This window comes from Somniosus microcephalus, chromosome 12 (assembly GCF_052327205.1).
Source record: "Somniosus microcephalus isolate GS21.2 chromosome 12, FLI_Smic_1.0, whole genome shotgun sequence".
Classification (NCBI taxonomy): Eukaryota; Metazoa; Chordata; class Chondrichthyes; order Squaliformes; family Somniosidae; genus Somniosus; species Somniosus microcephalus.
The window spans coordinates 189,088,239-189,113,054 of NC_140998.1; the positions used below are offsets into that span (position 1 = coordinate 189,088,239).

At 47.3% G+C, this 24,816-nt stretch overlaps 1 protein-coding gene across 1 annotated transcript in view; it reads right to left on the reverse strand.

The window, feature by feature from the left end:
• Positions 1-3,212: 3,212 nt before the first annotated feature.
• The window catches only part of LOC147109782 (histone-lysine N-methyltransferase PRDM9-like), a 30,705-nt gene continuing 9,101 nt past the window's right edge, over positions 3,213-24,816 (reverse strand). The window contains exon 4 of the mRNA XM_086003883.1: positions 3,213-3,608. Coding sequence (XP_085860009.1) covers positions 3,412-3,608 — 197 coding nt within the window. The 3' untranslated portion in view covers positions 3,213-3,411. The remainder of the gene's footprint in view (positions 3,609-24,816) is intronic.

Genomic DNA, 24,816 nt, shown 5'->3' on the forward strand with positions numbered 1-24,816 from the left:
GCTAACCTCACCCGCGACTGTAAGCCCATCGCTACCAAAAGTAGGCGTTACAGTGCCGGGGATAGGGGTTTCATTAAATCCGAGGTAGCGAGACTCCTGAAGGAAGGGATTATCGAGAGCAGCAATAGCCCATGGCGAGCACAAGTGGTGGTGGTGAAGGCTGGCGGCAAACAGCGCCTAGTTATTGACTACAGCCAGACGATCAACCGCTACACCCAGCTGGATGCATATCCACTCCCCCGCATATCTGACATGGTCAATCAGATAGCACAATACCGGGTGTTCTCGACGATTGATCTGAAGTCGGCATACCACCAGCTCCCCATCAGGGCTGAGGACCGCCAGTACACAGCTTTTGAAGCTGACGGTCGGCTCTATCACTTTCTCAGAGTTCCCTTCGGCGTCACCAACGGAGTTTCTGTCTTCCAACGGGAGATGGACCGGATGGTTGACCAGAACGCGCTCCAGGCCACTTTCCCATATCTAGACAACGTCACCATCTGCGGCCACGACCAGCAGGACCACGACGTTAATCTAGAGAAATTCCTCCGGACGGCCCAGCGGCTGAATCTCACATACAACAAAGACAAATGTATGTTTCGTACTACGCGCCTTGCTATTCTTGGCTGCGTAGTGGAGAACGGAGTCATCGGCCCAGACCCCGATAGAATGCGCCCCCTTATGGAGCTCCCCCTCCCCCACTGCCAGAAAGCACTGAAGAGATGCCTGGGGTTTTTCTCTTACTATGCGCAGTGGGTGCCCAACTATGCGGATAAAGCCCGACCCCTCATCAAGTCCGCCTCCTTCCCCCTGACAGCAGAGGCCTGTGCAGCCTTCACTCTCATAAAAGGAGACATTGCGAAGGCCACAATGCACGCTGTGGATGAGTCCCTTCCTTTTCAAGTGGAGAGCGACGCATCCGACTTTGCCCTAGCTGCAACCCTTAACCAGGCGGGGAGACCCGTGGCCTTTTTCTCAAGGACCCTCCAGGGCCCCGAGATTCGACACTCCTCTGTCGAAAAGGAGGCCCAGGCCATTGTGGAAGCCGTGCGACATTGGCGGCATTACCTGGCCGGAAAACGATTTACCCTGCTCACTGACCAGCGTTCAGTGGCTTTTATGTTTCATAATAAGCAGCGGGGCAAAATCAAGAATGACAAGATCTTAAGGTGGAGAATCGAACTCTCCACCTACAATTACGATATCTTGTACCGGCCCGGGAAACTCAATGAGCCCCCAGATGCCCTATCACGTGGTACGTGCGCCAACGCGCAGGTTGATAGGCTACAGACCCTCCACAATGACCTCTGCCACCCGGGGGTCACCAGGTTCTTCCATTTTATCAAATCCCGTAACCTGCCCTACTCCATCGAGGAGGTCAGGACCATGACCAGGAACTGCCAGATCTGTGCCGAGTGCAAGCCGCATTTTTATAGGCCAGACAGAGCGAGCCTGATCAAAGCCACGCGCCCCTTCGAGCGGCTGAGCATCGATTTTAAAGGGCCCCTCCCCTCCTCTGACCGCAATGTGTACTTCCTCAATATAATTGATGAGTACTCCCGTTTCCCGTTTGCCATCCCTTGCTCGGACATGACCAGTACCACGGTCATTAAATGTCTGAATGACCTCTTCGCCTTGTTCGGTTTCCCTAGCTATATCCATAGCGACAGGGGCTCATCTTTTATGAGCGACGAACTTCGGCAGTACCTGCTCGCGAGAGGCATTGCTACAAGCAGGACCACCAGCTACAACCCCCGGGGTAACGGCCAGGTGGAAAGGGAGAATGCGACAGTCTGGAAGGCAGTCCTTTTAAACTTAAAATCTAAGGGCCTTCCGACCTCCCGCTGGCAGGAGGTCCTCCCTGCGGCGCTCCATTCCATTCGGTCGCTGCTCTGTACACCCACCAATGCCACTCCTCACGAAAGAATGTTCTCCTTCCCCAGGAAGTCCACGTCGGGGATTTCGCTACCAACATGGCTGACTTCTCCAGGACCCGTCCTACTGCGGAAGCACGTGAGGACCCATAAGGCGGACCCCCTGGTCGAGAGGGTGAGCCTCCTCCACGCTAACCCGCAGTATGCTTACGTGGTGTACCCGGACGGGCGGGAGGACACAGTCTCCATTCGAGACCTCGCACCTGCAGGTGCTCCTGAAACACCCTCTTCGCCACCCACCGCTACTCCTGCCTACCCCCAGGACACAGTCCCCGCACGAGACCTCGCACCTTCGGGTGCCTCTGAGAGACCACCATCGCTACCTCCCATTACCCATGCTCTGACCCCTGTAGACGGCATGCAGCAGCCCCAGGGTCCGCCACCTGCTACACCTCCTCTGAACGAGACACCGGGTTCACCGTTGGATGCTGCACCATCACCGCCGCTGCTGCGACGCTCAGGACGGCTTACAAGGCCTCCTGATAGACTTCAGTACACGAATTTTTAGTGCACTTCACCCCGCCGGACTCAATTCTAAACAAGGGGTGAATGTGGTAAACCACTGTTGTTAGTATTGTTGTACTTGTCTGTGCATGCCTCAGCTGACTCCGCCCCTGGCTCCACCCTCATGGCTGGGTATAAAGGTCGCTGCTCAGAAGCCTCCGGCCCTTTTGGATACCAGGCAACCCCAAGAGGCATGCTCTGTTCTTTGGTAATAAAAGCCTGTTTATTACTTACTCAATCTCCAGTCTTTTGTAGCAATTGATAGTGCATCAGCTTCAATATCTTAGACAAGGGGCTGCTATTCCCTGTAATCAGGGGCCATTAGTTTATAATTACTGAAAGTCCTATTCTATTTCATTACAAGATTCCAGAATTATTATCAATAGTTTGGGGATTATATTTGTGATTGTTTTTCCTCAGTGAAAAAGAACAATCGGTGCCTGTTTGTGGGCAAACACAGGCCTGCACTCCTGTCCCACCACTCTGACATGCTGCATTGCTCCACCAATCCCCCGGCCTACCAAGGCCATGTGTCATCACACCAAAACGCCCAATAAATTATTCCTGCCCTGAGGAAATGGATAGGTTAATTTGCACATACACAGGTAATCATCGTCACAAAGTTCCCTTTCTTCCGTATAAACTTTTCTCTCTCTATTTCTGAAACTGTATCTTCTGCTTTCAGTCGTTTTGGTTGTTTCATTTGCTGACCCCAAGATCTTTCCAGTATAGACAACTATGGAGTAAATCAAAAATATCATGAAGAAAAATTGAACCAATTAATTTTAATATTCTTGCATGTAAGGTTTGTTTCTGGTTACACAGAAGATGCTGAAGACATTTACATAATAATGCAAGACATTGTGTTAATCTGATTTGAATGACTACGGTAGTGGTCACATTATCAACATGGAGCATCTCTTCCTCATTAAAAAAATAATTATTCAAAATAGTAATACTTTACTGAAATCCTTTATTCCAGGACAAATACCTTTATTGGATTCGCTACAAGATTCATTTTCACAAAGCAAGGTGCTCGTTTCTCTTTTGATCTTTTTAACTCGAGCTGTCTCTTCCATCGCTGAGGCATTGTCCTGAGTGAAGCTCCTGGAAACTTCAGCTTTATCCTCTCCTGAATGGGACGCCATCTGTGATGGGGCTTTTTTGGTTCTGAAATGCAGAATGTGACGGTAAAACTGTATCTCACCGCTTCTGAATTAAAGAATAGCTGCCTCAAGACTGCCTGTATTACTAAAGAGATTGTGTACAAGTCAAAGTGTTTGTCTATTTTTCCTGTTCATTAGTTGTTTTCGAATATTTAATAAACAATGCTACCCAACTACACATTGGATAAATACAGTGGCTCCCCAGTGTAGTCCTGAGCCACACATATCAGAAAGTTCCCATGTTTGATACTGTACTCCTGTGTTAAGTTTGCTGATCTCAGCAAATGTGGTAAACTTAATAGAATCATAGAATGGTTACAGCACAGAAGTAGGAGGTTTGGCCTGTCGAGCCCATGCTGGCTCTCTGCAAGAGCACTTCAGCTAGTCCCACTCCCTGCCCTTTCCCCAGAGCCCTGCACATTTTTTCCATCAGGTACTTATCCAATTCCCTATTGAAAGCCACAATGAATCTGCCTCCACCACCCTTTCAGGCAGTGAATTCCAGATCCTAACCACTCGCTGCGTAAAACAGTTTTCCTCATGTCGCCTTTGGTTCTTTTGCCAATCACCTTACATCTGTGTCCTCTGATTCTCGACCTTTCCACCAATGGGAACAGTTTCTATCTTCTATGTTTCTCTCTATCTACTCTGTTTAAACCCCTCATGATTTTGAACTCTTCTATCAAATCTCATCTCAACCATCTCTGGAATGAGAAGAACAACCCCAGCTCCTCCAGTCTATCCACATAACTGAAGTCCTTCATCCCTGGAACCATTCTCTAAGGCTTTCGCATCCTTGGACTCAATACTCAAGTTGAGGCTTGAAATGAAGAATAGATTTGCCTTTCTAATCTAGGCTTTATTAACTTAAAAATCCTGTAGCACATCTTTCAACACCCAGTCCCAACTAAAGGCTGGAAAGAACTGAATTTAAGATGGCCACCACAAATCACATGACATCAACTACCAATGAGATTACAGCATATATCCCAAGGCAGGAAACAAACAACCAATCACAATACTTCTTACTAAACATAAAGAATAATCACCACATTCACCCCTCCTTTTAAAATATACTCCAACCTAAATAACCTTTACAATTTATAATTAATTATTTACAACTAAAACTATGCACAGACAAAATAAAACTATTCAACATGACACAATACTAAGTGAGCAACAACAAATAGTAACATTGCACATAAGTATTAAGTATCTCTCAACTAAAACAATATAATATAATATTTCAACAATTTTAAAACATTACTATCAATTTAAAAGTCCATTTTCAATCGGTCAACCGGATATCTTGTTCGTGTCGACCTTCTTAACCTTGGTGAAATTCCTTGCCCTCCCGCACCAGGAGACACAGAAGTATCTTCTGCAGGAAGGCTATCCATATCCCGATTTTCAACGGTTTCCGGATTAGAAATCCCATCAGGAGGTAAACTGGGACGGTCATGAACATCCATCGAGGGCTGACTAATAGAAGTATAATTATCTGCAGTCGGATTGGAAATATTCGTAGTATCTGTAACAGCATCCACATTACCTGAATCATGACTATTGTTAATATCCTCAGAAGAGGGCTGGCCACCACAAGGAGCCAAGTCTTTAATTGAAACGGTACTTTCTTTCCCATCTTGGAATCGAATATGAGCATATTGGGAATTTGCCTCCAACAGCTCCACCTCCTCCACTAAAGGATCATATTTTGACAATCTAACATGGCGTCGAAGCAGCACAGGTCCCTGCATAGTAAGCCATGAAGGTACCGAATATCCCGTAGTAGATCTCCGTGGATAGTTAAAGAGCCTTTCATGGGGGGTCACATTAGTAGCCGTTGAAAGCAATGATCTAATGGAATGCAGGGCATCAGGCAATACCATTTCCCACTGTGTATTCTTAAGGTTCCGGGATGTCAAAGCCAACATAACTGCCTTCCAGATCACCCCATTGTATCGTTCGCACTGTTCATTACCCTGGGGATTATACGGGGTAGTTCTGCTAGTAGAAATTCCCCGGCTCTGAAGGTATTCCTTCAACTGGGAAGACATAAAAGAACTTCCCTGATCCGAATGGATATACGCAGGCATCCCAAAGATGACAAAAAGTTGAGTCAGACATTTGATAACTGTAGCAGCTGATACATCTGCGCAAGGAAAAGCAAAAGGGAACCTTGAAAACTCATCCACAACAGTAAATATATATCGGTTTTGAGTAGTTGAAGGAAGAGGCCCCTTAAAATCGACGCTCAAACGTTCAAAAGGAGAAGTAGCCTTTATAAGATTAGCTCGTTGAGGCTTAAAGAAATTCAGTTTACACCGAGCACAGATAGAACATGATGAAGTCATCTGCTTGACGTCTTCAACTGAAAAGGGCAAATTCTTACTGCGTACGAAGTGTATCGTCCTCGTAACCCCAGGATGGCATAAGGCATTGTGAAGATTAATAAGCGTATCTCCGTGAATCACAGAACAATAAGCCCTCGACAGCGCATCAGCAGCAACATTATCCTTCCCCGGACGATAAACTATATCAAAATGGTAACATGCCAACTCAATCCTCCACCTCATTATTTTATCATTCTTAATCTTTCCAAAATGTTTGACATCAAACATAAAGGACACAGACTTTTGATCAGTTACCAACGTAAAATGTCGCCCCGATAAATAATGTCTCCATTTACGCAGTGCTTCTACTATTGCATACGCCTCTTTCTCTATTGAAGAATGCCTTTTTTCACTATTGTTCAAGGTACGTGAGAAAAAGGCCACAGGTCTTCCATTTTGGTTCAGAGTAGCCCCAATTGCAAAATCAGAAGCGTCCGTCTCAATCACAAAAGGAACCTGCTCATCAATAGAATGCACAACTGCTCCAAGGATATCCTTTTTAAAATTATCAAAACACGTCCTGGCCTGCCATGATAGAGGATATGTTGTAACCCGAATAAGAGGCCGGATCTTCTGTGAAAAATTTGCAATCCAGTTAGAATAGTAAGAAAACAGTCCAACAACTCGTTGCAAAGCCTTATAATTAGTAGGACAAGGTAAATCAATCAATGGTCGCAGACGTTCTGAGTCTGGTTTAATCTTGTTTCCCGAGATAATGTACCCCAGTAGATTTACCTCAGTGGTCGAAAAGGTACACTTCTCTTTATTGAAAGTTAAACCAACTTTTTCCGCAGCTTGAAGGAATCTTTCTAAATTAGAATCATGCTCCACCCTTGATTTGCCACACACCGTGATGTCATCTAAGTATGAAAAGGTGTCAGAGAGAGAGTTATCACTTATAAAAGCATCCATTGCCCGTTGAAAACAAGCAACACCATTAGTAACACCAAATGGTATTCGGCAAAACTGATACAGCTTTCCACCAGCCTCAAAGGCCGTATATGGTTGATCCTTCTTAACAATAGGAATCTGATGATAAGCACTCTTTAGGTCAATAGTGCTAAAAACCTTATACTGAGATACTTTATTGATAAGCTCATCAATCTTAGGCAAAGGGTACGCATCTAATTGAGTATACCTATTAATAGTTTGGGAATAGTCTATCACCATTCGTTTCTTATGTCTCTCGTTAGTCGTGACAACTACCTGTGCCCGCCAAGGCGAACAACTAGGTTCAATGATTTCTTCCAATAAGAGACGTTGAACTTCAGAATTAATAAATTCTCTATCCTGACTGCTATACCTTCTTGACTTGGTAGCAATTGGCTTACAATCCGGCATCAAATTGGAAAAAAGTGATAATGGAGAAATGGATAAAGAGGTTAATCCACAAATAGATAAAGGTGGCTTAGTCCCTCCAAATGAAAGACTGAGAGACTCGTGTAACTGAAGCACATCGTGACCAATCAAAATATCCGCACAGAGATTAGGCAAAACAGATAGGCGTATATCAGTATACGTATTACCTAGAAGAATCAATTTCACAAGGCAACAACCAGCTACTTGTGAAGTGAGAGTCGTCTGAGCCATACACACCTGATAGGAAACAGGCGAAATTTTCAAATGCTTCTCCTTTGCAAACTGAAGACTTATAAAACTCTCGGTACTGCCCGTATCTATAAGGGCCTTCACTTCCAACCCATTAACTTGGGCCGTAACTATAGCTTTGTTTAGGCCATGAGCAAATGCAGCAGAAATTGATGCAATAAACGCCCTATCTAAAGGCTGAATAGTCACAGAGGAGGTAATTGAACCTGATGATTTACACACACGTGCGTAATGACCTCTCTTGCCGCATTTACTACACACAGCCTCCTGAGCAGGACACTTCAGACGAGGGTGCCGGACGTTCCCACAAAAATAACACTTCTGAATCCTAGAGGCAACAGCCGCTGAAGTAGAAACTGTTTCAGAATCTAGTAAACCACTCCTATTAAGTCCACATAATTCCTTTTCATCCGGAACTGCCGAAACCACAGTCACAGGCCGATTAAAAAGAGCATAAGAATCCAAACTTCTCTGAGCCACATCCAATGTAGAAGCTTGCTCAAAAGCACTCTTAAGATCCAAAGTCTAATTTTCTAACAACCGCTGATGAATTGATCTAGACAGTAATCCATTAATAAAAGCATCCCGTACCGATTCTTCCTTATATTCTTCAGCCGTCACGGCCTTATAATTACAGTTAACACTAAGGCACCGAAGTGCTTGTAAATAAGTATCCAAAGATTCTCCCACCTGCTGCCTATGGGCAGATAGAAGGTGACGTGCAAATACCTCATTCTTTGGTTTAACAAAAAACTTTTCCAATGTAGAAATAGCCACTTTGTAAGTTTTACAGTCCAAAATATACTTATACACATCCGGAGCAATGTAGTTGATCAGCATATTCAGCTTATTTAGAGACTCTTGATCCAACACACCCAAAAAGTTTTTAAATGTACAATACCAGTGTTTCCATTTATCATCCACTCCTGCAGAATTAGGGTCAGCATTGAATCGTTCTGGTTGAAGATATCGCTCCATTCTGACATAAAGTTAATAAATTGAAATGAAGAATAGATTTGCCTTTCTAATCTAGGCTTTATTAACTTAAAAAGCCTGTAGCACATCTTTCAACACCCAGTCCCAACTAAAGGCTGGAAAGAACTGAATTTAAGATGGCCACCACAAATCACATGACATCAACTACCAATGAGATTACAGCATATATCCCAAGGCAGGAAACAAACAACCAATCACAATACTTCTTACTAAACATAAAGAATAATCACCACAAGGCTGAACCAGTGTTTTATAAAGGTTCATCATAACTTCCTTGCTTTTGTACTCTATGCCTCTATTTATGAAGCCCAGGATCCCATATGCTTTTTTAACCACGTTCTCAACCTGCCCTGCCACCTTCAACGATTTGTGTACATATACCCCCAGGTCTCTGTTCATGCACCCCCTTTAGAATTGTACCCTTTACATTATATTGCCTCTCCTTGTTCTTCCTTCCAAAATGTATCACTTCACACTTTTCTGCATTAAATTTCATCTGCCACGTGTCCGCCCATTCCACCAGACTGTCTATCTTCTTGAAGTCTATCATTATCCTCCTTACTGTTCAGTATACTTCCAAGTTCTGTGTCATCTGCAAATTGTGCCCTGTACACCCAAGTCTAATTACAATTAACCTCAGCACCCTTTTGCAGGGGAGGGAATAAAATTAGCCAGGATTCCCACTAAATGCTAACTAATCATCAGTTGTGGAAAGGGTCTCTGCGTGTATACAAAAAAGGGACAGATCTTCTCCAACAATGATGAGTCTAACACATGAAGAACAGCCATTTAGGAAATGCCAACAGGGCTGCACGTTAAGTCAGCCTCGACTTAGGAAGCATGAATCAGTGCATTCAGGAAAATGGGAGAGGAGATTAGATGCATAGTTTTACTACTTCACCTTTGGTCCTCACAAACCACCCACAATCCCTAAAAGACAGGTAGGGCTCGAAATTCGGTCGCCCCCAAAAACGGGTGGTTGGGTTGCGGAGTGGAGTCACGAGCCAGGTGGTCAAGAGATAGCCCTTGTTGCCCAGTAGCCACCCACTGGTTTGTATTGGTGTCTCAAAGACCGAGGGAGTAGCGGACTGGCGCAGAACAAAAGCATCATGACTGCTGCCAGGGTACTGGGCATTCACCATCATGATATGCTGAGCATGGTCACACACCAACTGCACATTTAGCGAGTGGTAACCTCTGCGGTTGTGGTATAACTCAGCATTATACAGATTAAGTTAACGGCCAAAACTGTGGCAAATGGATTTCAATGTAGACAAGTGAGAGGTCATCCTCTTTGGACCTAAAAAGGATAGAACAGGATACTTTCTAAATGATGAAAAGCTAAAAACAGTGGCAGTCCAAAGAGACTTGGGGGTCCAGGTACAAACATCATTAAAATGTCATGAACAGGTACGGAAAATAATGAAAAAGACTTATGGAATGCTGGCCTTTACATCTAGAGGACTAGAGTACAGGGGGTAGAAGTCATGCTGCAGCGATACAAAACCCTGGTTAGACCACACCTGGAGTACTGTGAGCAGTTCTGGGCACCACATCTTAGGAAGGATATATTGGCCTTGGAAGGAGGGCAGCATAGGTTTACCAGAATGATAGCCGGACTTCAAGGGTTAAGTTACGAGGAGAGATTACACAAATTGTATTCCCTAGAATTTAGACGGTTAAGGGGTGATCTGATTGAAGTTTTCAAGGTATTAAGGGGAACAGATAGGTGTAAGATTCGAAATTTTCAGGAATTCAATCACGCAACAAAACAGGGTTGATAAGACAGTTTATTGACCAAGAGAAAGCTTGTACAGAAAAACCTTTGATAAAAAGAGGCATACAAAATGGCCACCGGACCTCGTGATCAGTTTCTGGGACCATTTGATTTCAGTTACTGCAAGCCAGACAGGCTTGTGGATTGAGGACAGTAAGCCCGTGAAAGCCAGTATCGGGAAACCGAAACTCAGGGAACTGAGCATACATATTAATTGGATTCTAAGTACAAGACAGTTTCAGGTAACAGGATGGGACCCATCAAGAAATGGGCGGACAATTGAATGAACACTTAAACCCATTTACTGTACAAAGGAAAGATCGTTTAACAGCCATCAAGGGCAATCTCCAGACCGATCAATATGCGAACCGAGTTACGGTGACAAAGTAAAAGACATTATCGGCCAGGAAGGCCAGTTAAGCTATCACCAGCTCCCGTTACAAGACAAAGCACCCCTGCAGAGATTTCTGCCCGCCAAAAATATTACAAAGACTGGACTATGATCTGGCGGGAGATAAGACTGTCCCGAAAGGGTATAACTATGGATTAAAAGGTCCATCGACACATTTTTCGGGGGTTCGCTATTCGCATCGCTTCGCTTCAGATTCATCGCTTCGGAGTTCAGTACGCTTCACTTCGGGAACTCGCTTCTTCTACCTCGGCAGCTTCGGAATTTGACCAGGACATTTTCAGGACATGGTCGGTGTTCAGCCGGGCAAGGTTCGGTGACGACGGGAAGACGACGAGGGTGGCCCGGGTACTGTTGTCGGGAGGTCATCGACGACCCAGGCCGAAGGAGAAGACACCCTCTGGAAAACCGCCGAGCCAGGCGGGAGCGAGAAATAAAAGGACACTCCGGGCCTAGCCCTCCTTGGCCTCGACAGACCATTCGACCAGAAACTTTCGGACTCTCCCATGTGCATCCAGTTATTCAACAGGTTTCAACTGATCCAACCATGACGAGCGCTCATCGAGGCTGTATCTGCTGCCCCATCGCCTGAGAGAGAAAGACTAGCTGCGCCAGAAGTTTCCAAATCCACGTGACGACGGAAAGCTGTGCCAAAAGGCTGCGAACCCCTTTTTCGCAATTCTGAGAGTGGTGAGCATGATCCCGAGTTCCTCAGGTCGAAACTTAGTTTAGGTATAGGGGAGGGAGTTAAGGGTAATTGTAATGTGTTTTCCCTTTTACGATGTGCCGTGTGTTCCCCATTTCCATAGAGTTACGTTTATAGATATGTGCATGCTTGTAGTTACATTAATCTGTGCTTATGACATGTATTTTATAATGCTGCAAACTGTTTCATAATAAAAGCATCCATTTCGTGCTATTCAACCTGGTCTATTGAGTCTTTCTCTGCACTACAGTTCCCTGCACCTAAGTCCAAGGTCTAGAACCGTAGGGGAGAGTGGGTCGAACCACTCAAGGGTAATTATTGCACGAAGCCTGGTAGGAGACCAGAAAGAGCAAGAGAAACCCCCTACAGAGATGGCGACCATGGCAGGACCTTGGCAGCAGGAATGTAGCGTGTTAGATCAAGGTTTGAATAAGCGAAATGTGATGGATGAGAGGATAGCGGATTATGTTTTTGGGAAGGTAAACCTTACAAAACAGTGGATATCTGACCTATTGAGAGATAGGCGCCCGCTAGACGCAGCCATCAAGTGGACAGAAAGTAAAGAGCACAAAAGATCTGTAGAAAAGGCGGTCTGGCTGATGTGCTACAAGAAGTAAGTCCAGCTTTTGGACCAGGTCGTTGTAGCACAGACAGCCCAGATCAAGGGGCTACTGGCAGAAGTAGAGGAAAAGGTTGCGGGAGGTCAGAAACTGATTGAATCGCTTAACGCGCTGAATCAGGAACGCCAATCCGTAACTCACCGCCATGAGACCCGGATAGAGTATTTGGAATGTCAGGTCATTGAGGCCAAGGCCAGTGAAGGTAGAATGAGAGAGAGGTGTTTCCGCCTAGCTAAGCAGATAGCGACACAGGAGGAAAGAATCTTGGGGGCCAGGGCAGCTTATAAGATGGCCATGGAGGATAGGTCTGAGAACACCGATCACAGCGCTTGCCACAGGGAGCTAGAGGACCTGAGAACGGCCCTAGCAAAGGCAACCAGCTTGGTGTGTCTCACAAACCCGCCAGTGAGCCAGTTACTGTTAGCCAAGGAATCAAAAGGACCAATTCCACAGGAGGCAGTTAGGGTACCAACCCCCGAGCCCTCAGCACCTCCCGCCTATACCGAGTCTTGGACTCCAGGGGAGGAAACGGAGAAGTCAGACACAGGGGTTCTTGAGGTAGAGCAACACCAGGTAGTAGGGTCAGGACCGGCGCCGATGTGTCCCACGCGACACCAGAGGCTCAGTCCGAACGAAGCCAATGGTGATGACGGACCCCTTGTGAATCAGATCATAATGCCCCATAGCGCACGACAGCTAAGGGAAATGATCAGTAACATCCCAAAACTCTCCGAGTCAGGAGATCCCTCCATGCATTTTAGGGACATGGAGCAAACCGTAGCAGTTAATGACTGCGACGGGGCCGAACTGTCCAAAATGCTGCTGTTCTCCCTGGACAGCTCGCTCCTCCAGTGTCTCCCTGACGAGAGTAAGAGAGGGCGCAAGACGAATGAAGAGATACGGGACGAGATCCTGGAGATTATAGGGGAGGGTGACGGAACTCCATTCCTCCGATTGGAAAGGACGGTACAGCTAGAGGGAGAACCCCCACGGGTTTTCGCCGGAAGGTTGTGGCCAGTGTACCGGCGCAGCTGCCCGGGAGGACCGGACCGGAACGCGCTAAATGATGACCAAAGGGCTCATTGGCTCCAGTGTCTGGTCGCCAATTGCTTGCCGCCGGTGAGGGAGCAGGCCAAAGCATGGTTTGACCCCACTAACCCCCGCTCCATGGAGGACGTAGTACTTGATCAGCTCACGATAAGTTACAGGAACAACAAGAGTAGGGATGTGCCTTCCTCAAAAGGAAAGGTGCATGAGGCGAGGCCTGCAGCTCCTGCTAAAAAGGAATGGCATTAGGAGGGGAATCGCCCTCCCCAAGCCAAGAGTAGTTGTTACGGGTGTGGGAAGGAAGGTCACTGGCGCCGGGACTGTAAAAATCCCTGGAAGGATTTAAAGGGAAAAGCTCCCTCAGCACCAGCCCAAAACCAAACCGTAGCTCCTGCCCCAGCACCAGGAGTTGGTGCAGTTGTGGATCCCTCTGCGATTGAATCGATTTTAGAGACAATGCGGTCTCTGATGATTTCGCAGGGGAAAATAGCTGTCACCACCGGCCTTGTCGTTCCCGTAACCCCGACAGTTGTGCCCAATTGACTAGAGCCAGCGCAGCCTGTCGACCTGTGTCCTCTAGAAAGACATGCACAGGAAGAGACCTCCTGTAAAATGGAGGAATACCTGCGGTGCCAGGTTGCGGAGGCTAAGTTAGTTGAGCAGGTTTTAAGGGAGGAGAACGCCAAGTTAACAGCGAGGGCTGGCAGTTTAGAGGGTCAGCTAAGGGTTTTTAAAATGGTTCATGACCAGTGCAAACTGTTTCAGTCGGGTGCACAAGGGCCAACAACAGTGGCCAGGTCTGAGGACAAAAATCCTCAGCCTGCGACAGAGTCACAGACCACACAGGCTGGAACAGTGGCCTGCGTGAAGGGAGGAGTCATCCCATTGGAGTGGGAGGTCTCCCCTTTGATTTGGGATTCGGACGAGGAGGAGCCCGAACGGCTCGGCCCCGCCCTTGAACCGATCACGGAGGAGGATGAGTCAGAGGACGAAGATCCCGCCCTCGACTCAAGCTTAGGGGAGGTAGGGATTGGGGGCGGAGACTCACTACCTGTAGGGACAGGTGAGGTGGAGTCGGATGCCACAAATCCCGGCCCCGGGGGGGGCGGAGCCTGAGGGAAGGGAGCCGGAGCCGGCAGCTGTGGTGGGACCACAGGCTGTGACGGTGAAAGTCCCAACCCCCGACCCGTCAGCCCTGGGAGCCTCACCCAAGGCAGCCCCTCGTAGGTCGGCTTGAACGCCCCAGCCCAGAAAGCAATGGCCCAATTCTCCCTATCTTCCCCAACCTCGGTACAGAGCAGCCCGAGAAAGGTACGATTCCCGTTCAGCAGCGACAGGCTGCGGGGGATCAAAGCCGAAGGTCAGTACAGCCCCGCCACAGGAAGCGGCACGCTGCAGCCCTCACAGGAATTAGGTAGGCCGCCCGAAGGAGGGCGGCGCTGTACATAGGTGTTAGGTAATGATAAGTTAAGTTAGGTAATTGTAATGATAGTTTAAGGTGTGTAAAGTTTAAGATGATGGGGATGTTTAAAAGATAGTTTTCGAAGTCTGCCCAGTATGTGTGTTTTGTTTGAAAGCGGGGTCAAGGGATCCGCGCGTCCGTTTAATTAAGCCAGCACCTGTTGGGAGTCTGGCTACATCATCTTATCGAGTACAGAAACCAGGGATACGATGGAGAGGATTCTCGTGATGCTCGCGGCGATCGGGTGCGGGCTGGCCTACCGGGGCCGCACCAAGGGCGTCATCGTGTTCGGATGTTCCAGGGACACAGCCCCCATCACGACGGATGGGACGGGGAAGCGAGAGGTTGAGGAAACCGCCACATACTTCCACCAAGGGAGATGGCCAGGTTGGCTGGGAATGAATTCTACGGAATACTCCAGCAATTTCGGTTTCGCCTACCAAGAGACTTCGTTAATGTGCCCTCGGGTGAGGATCCTTGCACCCAGAGTCAGCGTTACCGTGGGAAAGAGGATCTGTTTGGTGTGTAATGGGAACGTACCATTAAGTAGATGGTGGTGGTTATGAAAGCTGGGGAAGGACATGAAGAACTCTACCATCGAGTGGGAACGACTGGGTAACAATACCCATCGGACAATTACAGGGACTCACGGACAATTACGTGTGTGTTGGGACAAATGGTGGGAACCAGATGAAGGGATATATGTCTGTATGTGGGGTTCGAAACGCGTCTGCCCCAAGGGCGTATCCATCTTTTTCCAGATGCAGTGGCAAGATGAAGGAAAGGGGATGAGATGGGATGTCAGCACTCGGGTGTGCGGAGCCCCATACTCCCCGATTCCAGTAAACGCCACTGAACTCATCACCCGCCCACGCAAGCCCCTGCCCACGATTCCGGTAGCACTAGCCCAGAAGGAAGGGTGCCCCACCACCACAAAGGGACCCGGGAATGGTCTAGTATTGGTACCCACCGGTCAGGTGCTGTACCAAGGGGTACACTACGTGGTGGCCTCAGTGATTTTAAACCTCACTGAGGTGCGATTGCCGGAGTGGTGTCCCCGGGAAACGGAACAATTGTACCAGGTACTGTTAACCCGAATGTTCAGACAATTTTACGAGTTTGACTTTGCCGACATCGACAAGGCCAAATTATACGCCACACCACAGGAAGTTTTGGATCGGGTAGGAAGGCAAAGAAGGGGTACAGTAAATGACATTTTCACTGCTTTTAACACCGGAACGTCTGTTGTCAACGCTCTAGACAACGTGGAGCTGCAGACACAGATCAATGGTTTAAAGGCCCAGTTAAGGAACATACTGACAAGCGAGAATAAGGTAGTGGGTTCTGAGCTACATGAGGACCAAGCCATTACACTACACTTAAAGGAAATAATTGCTGAGCTGGAGAAACAAGCTAGAACGGTAAATGCGCTCATTAAGGAGGATCGGAATGCGTCCGATCAGGCTGCGCAGAACGAGGCCTGTGTGCTATACGGGGCGTGGTTACTGGGCGAGGGCCGCAGTAATCTGGAGGATTTAAAACAAGGTGTGGTCCCGTCCTGGATCAGCAACAAGCACTTGCAAGCGCTCCACCCTTTTGACAACGCATTAAGCCCGTGCCAGCTCAGACTAGCTGCAGAAGCGTACCCAGTCCCAGTGGACTGCGGACGCTCAAACCACACTATCATGGGAATAGTGATAAGGATGCCGGTGTTGGGTCCCGCAGCAAAGCCCGCCCCGGTATACAGGGTGGAGAACATTGGAGTCATTCAGGGGGGTGCGCACATTCGTTACACAGTGGTCCCGCCTTATGTCATCAGATGGGAGCGTACGATGACAGGCACCGACCTCTCGGGGTGTCGTAGCCGGGGAGCACACATCATCCTGTGTCCCCAGCACTTGAATGCCATTTTGAAACCACAGTGCGGGTTCAGAGCTGCTAGCGCGAAGCCGATAAATTGCACCATGGAGGCAATGGCAAAGGACCATGTGCCCCCACAGGTGGCATATATCGGAGGTGGGACATACTGTGTCACCACTGCAGCGCCTCATTACCGCCACGGACAGCACGAGTGGTGTCCGGTCAGTGACAGCAGTTTCTGTTTCAAACCCAGGGCTGAAGTTCAAGTGGCACAACAACGGATTGTCCCCATTCCTGCACCCTCCACCATTCACCTCACTGTAAAAGAGAATTTCACGGACTTGTAGCGATTCGTTGCGCATTTTGGTTATGTCATTCCCCCTCTCCCCGAACACCTCACCAAGATTTTAAAAGCCGTTATAGTTTCACAGAAGCATTTCTACACACTGGAGCAGAAGACATTAGAGATAGGGAAGGACATATTGGACATAGTCACCCCACCATGGTGGGACCTGTTCACCAATATAGAGATCCCGGCCTGCATTAGAATAGCATCCCACATCCTAGTAGTGTGTCAGGTTTTAATTGTAATATTTTTATTGTTCGTGCATTGCAAGAGAGGCAAACGCCTCCAGAGGCATGAGAACACAGGAGAATGGAGAGAACGCTATGTACGAGTGGGGGAAGAGGACACCCCAGTGTAAGCGGCTAGTATTAAAAGTTAAAGCGGCCCTCCATTTTTGGATTTCAGCCACTGCATGATTTAAGTGTGTAATACGGTAATGTTATAGCCGTTGGTGAAGTTTTGTTTTGTTTGATTAATAAAAGGTGTGTGCAGGTGGTGCAAGGGGCATTGGCCCCCTTCACATCTGAATAACTGAATGTGTTATAGTATAAGGTAATACTGACTATGATTGTCCAACTGTACACAAGGTAATTTTTCTGAAATGGGAACTGCATGTGTCGTGAGGGTCATAGATAGTTAATTACTGGGAATGTTTGGACGTGAGGAATCAGGAAAATTTGCTCACCAAGGATTGTTGATACTTTAAGCAAGCTATCAGTATCACAGGGAGGACTGTAAGATTCGAAATTTTCAGGAATTCAATCACGCAACAAAACAGGGTTGATAAGACAGTTTATTGACCAAGAGAAAGCTTGTACAGAAAAACCTTTGATAAAAAGGGGCATACAAAATGGCCGCCGGACCTCGTGATCAGTTTCTGGGACCATTTGATTTCAGCTACTGCAAGCCAGACAGGCTTGTGGATTGAGGACAGTAAGCCCGCGAAAGCCAGTATCGGGAAACCGAAACTCAGGGAACTGAGCATACATATTAATTGGATTCTAAGTACAAGACAGTTTCAGTTAACAGGATGGGACCCATCAAGAAATGGGCGGACAATTGAATGAACACTTAAACCCATTTACTGTACAAAGGAAAGACCGTTTAACAGCCATCAAGGGCAATCTCCAGACTGATCAATATGCGAACCGAGTTACGGTGACAAAGTAAAAGACATTATCGGCTAGGAAGGCCAGTTAAGCTATCACCGGCTCCCGTTACAAGACAAAGCACCCCTGCAGAGATTTCTGCCCGCCAAAAATATTACAAAGACTGGACTATGATCTGGCGGGAGATAAGACTGTCCCGAAAGGGTATAACTATGGATTAAAAGGTCCATCGACACATTTTTCGGGGGTTCGCTATTCGCATCGCTTCACTTCAGATTCATCGCTTCGGAGTTCAGTACGCTTCGCTTCGGGAACTCGCTTCTTCTACCTCGGCAGCTTCGGAATTCGACCAGGACGTTTTCAGGACGTGGTCGGTGTTCAGCCAGGCAAGGCTCGGTGATGACGGGAAGACGACGAGGGTGGCCCGGGTACTGTTGTCGGGAGGTCATCGACGACCCAGGCCGAAGGAGAAGACACCCTCTGGAAAACCGCCGAGCCAGGCGGGAGCGAGAAATAAAAGGACACTCCGGGCCTAGCCCTCCTTGGCCTCGACACACCATTCGACCAGAAACTTTCGGACTCTCCCATGTGCATCCAGTTATTCAACAGGTTTCAACTGATCCAACCATGACGAGCGCTCATCGAGGCTGTATCTGCTGCCCCATCACCTGAGAGAGAAAGACTAGCTGCGCCAGAAGTTTCCAAATCCACGTGACGACGGAAAGCTGTGCCAAAAGGCTGCGAACCCCTTTTTCGCGATTCTGAGAGTGGTGAGCATGATCCCGAGTTCCTCAGGTCGAAACTTAGTTTAGGTATAGGGGAGGGAGTTAAGGGTAATCGTAATGAGTTTTCCCTTTTACGATGTGCCGTGTGTTCCCCATTTCCATAGAGTTACGTTTATAGATATGTGCATGCTTGTAGTTACATTAATCTGTGCTTATGACATGTATTTTATAATGCTGCAAACTGTTTCATAATAAAAGCATCCATTTCGTGCTATTCAACCTGGTCTATTGAGTCTTTCTCTGCACTACAGTTCCCTGCACCTAAGTCCAAGGTCTAGAACGGTAGGGGAGAGTGGGTCGAACCACTCAAGGGTAATTATTGCACGAAGCCTGGTAGGAGACCAGAAAGAGCAAGAGAAACCCCCTACATAGGGTAGATAGAGAGAAACTATTTCCGTTGGTTGGGAATTGTAGAACTAGGGGGCATAGTCCAAAAATTAGAGCCAGGCCTTTCAGGAGTGAAAAGAGGAAACACTCCTACACACAAAGGGTTGTCGAAGTCTGGAACTCTCTTCCGCAAACGGCAATTGGTGCTAGATCAATTGTTAATTTTAAATCAGAGATTGATAGCTTTTGGTTAATTAAAGGTATTTAAGGATATGGGCCAAAGGTGGGTATACGGAGTTATGTCACAGATCAGCCATGATCTCATTGAATGGTGGAACAGGCTCGAGGGGCTCAATGGCTTACTGCTATATTCCTAAGCATTTATATATGGTGCCCGCAAAGCACCCTGCGCTATGGGGAAATCGCTATTGTTGTGTATGTAATATGTGTGCTACTTTGAACCTATGGACAGGACTGCACTACTTGTAGGGCGTAGTGATACGCAGTACCACTCCTGGCCATAGGGGTATAAATAGTACTGTGGGTACTGATCTCCCCTCAGTTCCCGCCTGTGGGCATGAAGTAAAGACCTATGTATAGTCCCTACCTCCAACCAGTAAAGACCTGTTTGAGTTATACGTTTAAGTCTTTGTGTTAATTGTTCAGTACAATACACATACTTAACACTGGCGACGAGTCAGGTTCTTACCCTGCGGCAGTTGAAGAGAGGTTTCAAACATCACCACCCCACTAGGAGGGACAGGCTTTAGGACTCTGAAGCCTCCATCAGCGACTGAGCACTGGAGTGCAGCAGCCATCCTGACAGCTTCCAGCGACTGACAGAAGTCTGTCTGCAGTTTCCTTGTTCAACCTAGGTGGTGGGGTAAGCCGTGCAGCGTTGGCTGCAAAGACAGGGCTGGGGAAGTTGGAGAAGATAAGGGCGATCGCAATCCCTGATAAGAGCCGCGGTGAAACGCGCGAGCGGGTAAGCCAGAGCCCGGGAGGGAGCGAGCAAGAGCCGCGCGAGCGGGTGAGCCAGAGGCCGGGAGCCGCTTCAAGTGCGAGGCGCAGCGCGGGCCAGCGATCGGGACCAAAGATAAGGGCCGCACTCGGACTGAAAGGCGCGGCGGCTGCAGAAGCTCAAGGTGCGAGAGCCGCGGTGCACAGCGCGGGCTATCGATCGCGGCGAAGATAAGGGCCGCACTCGGGGGCTGAAGGGAGACGGCGTCGGGGGACGGGTGAAGACCGCCAAGCGCGGGAAAACCGCCATTTTGTGGGCGGAGGACGACAGCAAGAGCGGGAAGCCGCCATCTTTGATAACAAGTAAAGAAAATAAAATCTGAGAAATTGCAAATCTACAATGCCTAAACACGGGAATATTAGCACCTTTGATAGTGACCTCGAAGATTGGGCCATATATGTTGAAAGAGTAAAAAATTATTGTAAGGCCAATAAAATTCGTGACCAAGATAAAGCTCTAACATTATTAAATTTAATGGGTGCGAAGACATACGGGCAATTGAAACACCTGTTATCACCAGATGAACCGGCGGATAAGACGTTCGATGAGATTGTTACTGTCCTGAAAGATCATCTAAACCCCACGCCGCTGATGCTAGCGGAACGATTTAAATTTTACGACAGAAGGCAGCTACAGCATGAAAGCAATGCTGAATATTTGCTGGAATTGCGTAAATTAGCGAAATATTGCCAGTTTGGAACGGGACTGACAGATGCACTACGAGACAAATTTGTGTGTGGTTTATTTAAACAGGATACACAAAAGCGACTGCTCGAGGAGAATGAGCTGACGCTTGAGAAGGCGGTCACTATGGCAGCAGCACATGAAGCCGCAGCGAGAGGCACGGCAGTAATGCAGCTACGGTCACCGGAGCTCAGTGCACACAAATTGGGTGTGAGTTCTGGCAAATGTTATCGTTGTGGAAAGACAACGCATGATCAGAACCAGTGTTGGTTTAAAAACCAAGAATGTAGAACTTGTGGTAGGCTTGGACATATAGCTAGAGTATGCAGGTCAGGGAAGAAGACCAGCAACAAGAAGTCACCGCAAGGAAAATACGCAAAAGTACACAAGGTGGCCGAACAGGAGTCCGATTCAGACGCTAGCAGTAATGAACTGGCTGGCTTAAGCAGTATTGAACTGGCTAGCTTAAGGGTACTCAACGTTGGTAAGGGTGCAGACCTCCAGACAATTTGGGTTACTCTTCAGATAGAAGGAGTCCAAGTAAAAATGGAATTGGACACTGGATCGGCATTGTCGGTCATGAATAAGAAAGATTACAGAAGGTTATTCCAACATATTCCCCTACAGGATACGGAAATTATATTGACAACCTACACGGGGCAGAGAGTGTACCCCATCGGGACAATAAAGGTTGCAGTGGCCAACAAGGGCGAAGGAAGTCAAATAATGGACTTATATGTGCTACCGGAGGGAGGTCCACCACTACTAGGCCGGGAGTGGTTTAGAAACATAAATATGGACTGGCATTCGCTAAAAGCCATAAAGAGTGAGAACTCGGTGCAGATAATCAGCCCAGACTCTAGAACTGATGATGGTAAGACCAACCCATGTGCAAAAGACAAAGTTTCAGCACAGAATTCCACGGAGCAACAACAACATAGTTTAACAGAGAATTCTGAGTCTGTCAAGTCTACTGATATGCACATTTTTGAGGGACACTGGGCTCGAACTCACCTCCATTTCAAACTATAACAGCAATTAGAACAAATGATTCGCCGTTTTGAGCAAGAGATGAATGAAATAAAAAAGTTCTTTGTTACAGAGTGGGAGAATCTGGAAAGGCAACAGAAGCAACTGATGGAGAAAATGGAGCAGGAGCACACCAACCATCTGCGCGAGGAGGCCGAACGAATCAAAGCTGATTCAGGTTCTGAAGGTGCGTGCCATAATCTGGTGTCAGAAGAGTTAACGGTCAGCCAACTCCTTCATATGCTGAGGGACAAGACTCTGAAATGGGAAAAACTTGAACACGAGCTGCGATCTTCAAAGGAAAAGGGTTCGGAGCTCTCAAAAGTCATTGAGATGGCTGATGTGATGACACAGACTGAAACGACTGCAACAGAGCAGCCATTGGATGCCAAAAGTACGCTGACACACGTCAATGTAGAACAACAGACCGCTGAAACAGCTGCTCCGGTAGAGGGATTGCATAGTCCGATCAATCAATCTCCAGAGGAAGTTGAAGTATTAAAATCACAAATGAGGTCACTAGTAAACGACTTGCTGAAAGCCCAGAAAAAGCTGGAGGCAGAGGTACACATGAAGAAGTCTCTTCAGGAAAGATGTCTGGATTTGGAACAAGAGCTGGCTAATGTCCAGCTGGGTATGGAGGAAATAGAAGACCCTCTCGCTGGCCTAGATCAGGACTCCCACCATACAGAAATCATGGAGGAGCACCGAAAGTCTACGGAACATCGGGAGAAGGTGGCTCTACTACGGAAAAAGGAGGAAGAGAAGGAGGAACTGCGCATGCAGCTGGCAGCTGACAGTGGAGCCCAGAGAGTCTCCAAGAAGCAGAAAAGGAAAAGTCAAAACAGAAGATGACCCATCTGAACCATTATTACCTCTACCAGATCACACACGTGGTCCCTCCGAACGGAGCCAAATCAGTTCGGAAGTTCAAGCTGTTAAATCCATGAAAGGACTATTGAATGAGTAACGTGAACCGACTACACCACAGAGATTGAATCTGTGAACTGTTTTCCGCAGAGACTGAATCTGTGATCTGTTTTGACATGAAGTTATCTATGTATCTATGTTATTCTGTTATGTAAACCTGAAGTTATATATGTATATATGTTATTACGTTATGTTAAATGGGGAGATGACTGTAAAGCTAGGAAGGGAGGAATGTTGTGTATGTAATATGTGTGCTACTTTGAACCTATGGACAGGACTGCACTACTTGTAGGGCGTAGTGATACGCATTACCACTCCTGGCCATAGGGGTATAAATAGTACTGTGGGTACTGATCTCACCTCAGTTCCCGCCTGTGGGCATGAAGTAAAGACCTATGTATAGTCCCTACCTCCAACCAGTAAAGACCTGTTTGAGTTATACGTTTAAGTCTTTGTGTTAATTGTTCAATACAATACACATACTTAACAGCTATCATGGCAAAGTCAAGTGCATGCTCCATTTGCTTCTCTCTGGTCAGGGAGAAGACAATGAAGTCCCCTTTCCTGGTGTAAAGAGCTCCCGTCACCTCGCTTGTGCAGCAGTGGACAGTGAACTGTGAGATGTTACAGATGTTGCCTGCTCCAGCCTGGCAGGATCCTGACGCTCAGAAAGTCACCTGCACAGCCACTGGTAGCGCTGTCCTTGCCCTGGAGTGAGGCTGCAGGTCTGGCTGCAAGAGGTGGCAGACTTCTGTGAGCACCTCCTTCATAAATCGCAGATGCCTCAGACACTGCTCCTGGCTCAGGTTGAGGTAAGAGAATTGCTCTCGGAAGACCCTAGGTGGGTAAGGCCACCTGCTGAGAGCCCTCCCTCGGTGAGCAGCTTGTCCTCTTCTTTGCTGCCTCTGCTCCATCTCCCTGACATGTTGCAGGCCAAGGGGGATGACAACTAGAGCACCCATGACTGGGAGCAAGTAGTCTGACAAGAACCCTTGAATTCAGAAACAAGGGGCTCGATTTTACCAGCCCCGAGGAGGCGGGTTTGGAGGGGGAACTGCAGGCAAAATCAAAAATATTGGAAGCAGGTCCTGAACCCGCTTCCAACCCGCCTCCAATCAATCTTCCCGGTGGTCAGGTCCCCAATTTGCACAGGGACCCGACTCCTAGCGGCGGGAAGAGGATTATAGCCACTTAACTGCTTGTTAACAGGTAGGACAGAGATGAGGAGGAATTTCTTCACCCAGAGAGTGGTGAACCTGTGGAATTCTTTACCACAGAAGGCAGTTGAGGCCAATTCATTAAATATATTCAAGAAGGAGTTGGATATATTTCTTAAGGCTAAAGGGATCAAGGGATATATGGAGAAAGCAGGGACAGGGTACTGAATTTGGATGATCAGCCATGATCTCATTGAATGGCGGAGCAGGCTCGAGGGGCCGAATGGCCTACTCCTGCTCCTATCTTCTATGTTTCTTTGTAACAAAGATCTTCATTCTGTGGAAAATGGAATTATCTTTCCAAACTTTAGCACATCCACTCCACCAAGTGTTTTTGTGAAGGCTGTACACAGGAATTTAGAATACAAAAACAAAATCAGAGATAGGGAATTAACTGTATGAATAAATACCTATCAGCAACCATACTTGCTTTTCCTGTTTTCTCCCTGCTCGCCTGAAGGAGCTGAAGTACAGTTCTATAGGTGCTAATTGTCCTCCAGTGCCTTGTCCAAGTGTCTAAACAGCAAGTATTGGCAGGGAACTCAAGTATGAGGAGGCATCACTACACACAAGTACTTTTCCAGCAGAGCTCAAAACATAATAATCAAGAGCAGGGATCCTGGCAACAAACTAGGAACCTTGAGATCTTAGTGCTGCAGCAGGGACCAAAGAAGTTTGTCCTTGTGAACCAGTTAGATCCATACTATGGAGCCTCGTGACTAACATATAAAGTTTAATCCATGTTCCAATTAATTTGCCAATATTTCAAGCTGCTGCTGTTCACATATTTTGAGATGCTGATGGAGGATTTAGCCACAAACAGTGTTAAGGATAGTTCATTTCCAAATCTCCAAGTCATGAAATTCAAATAGGACAAGTAAGAAAG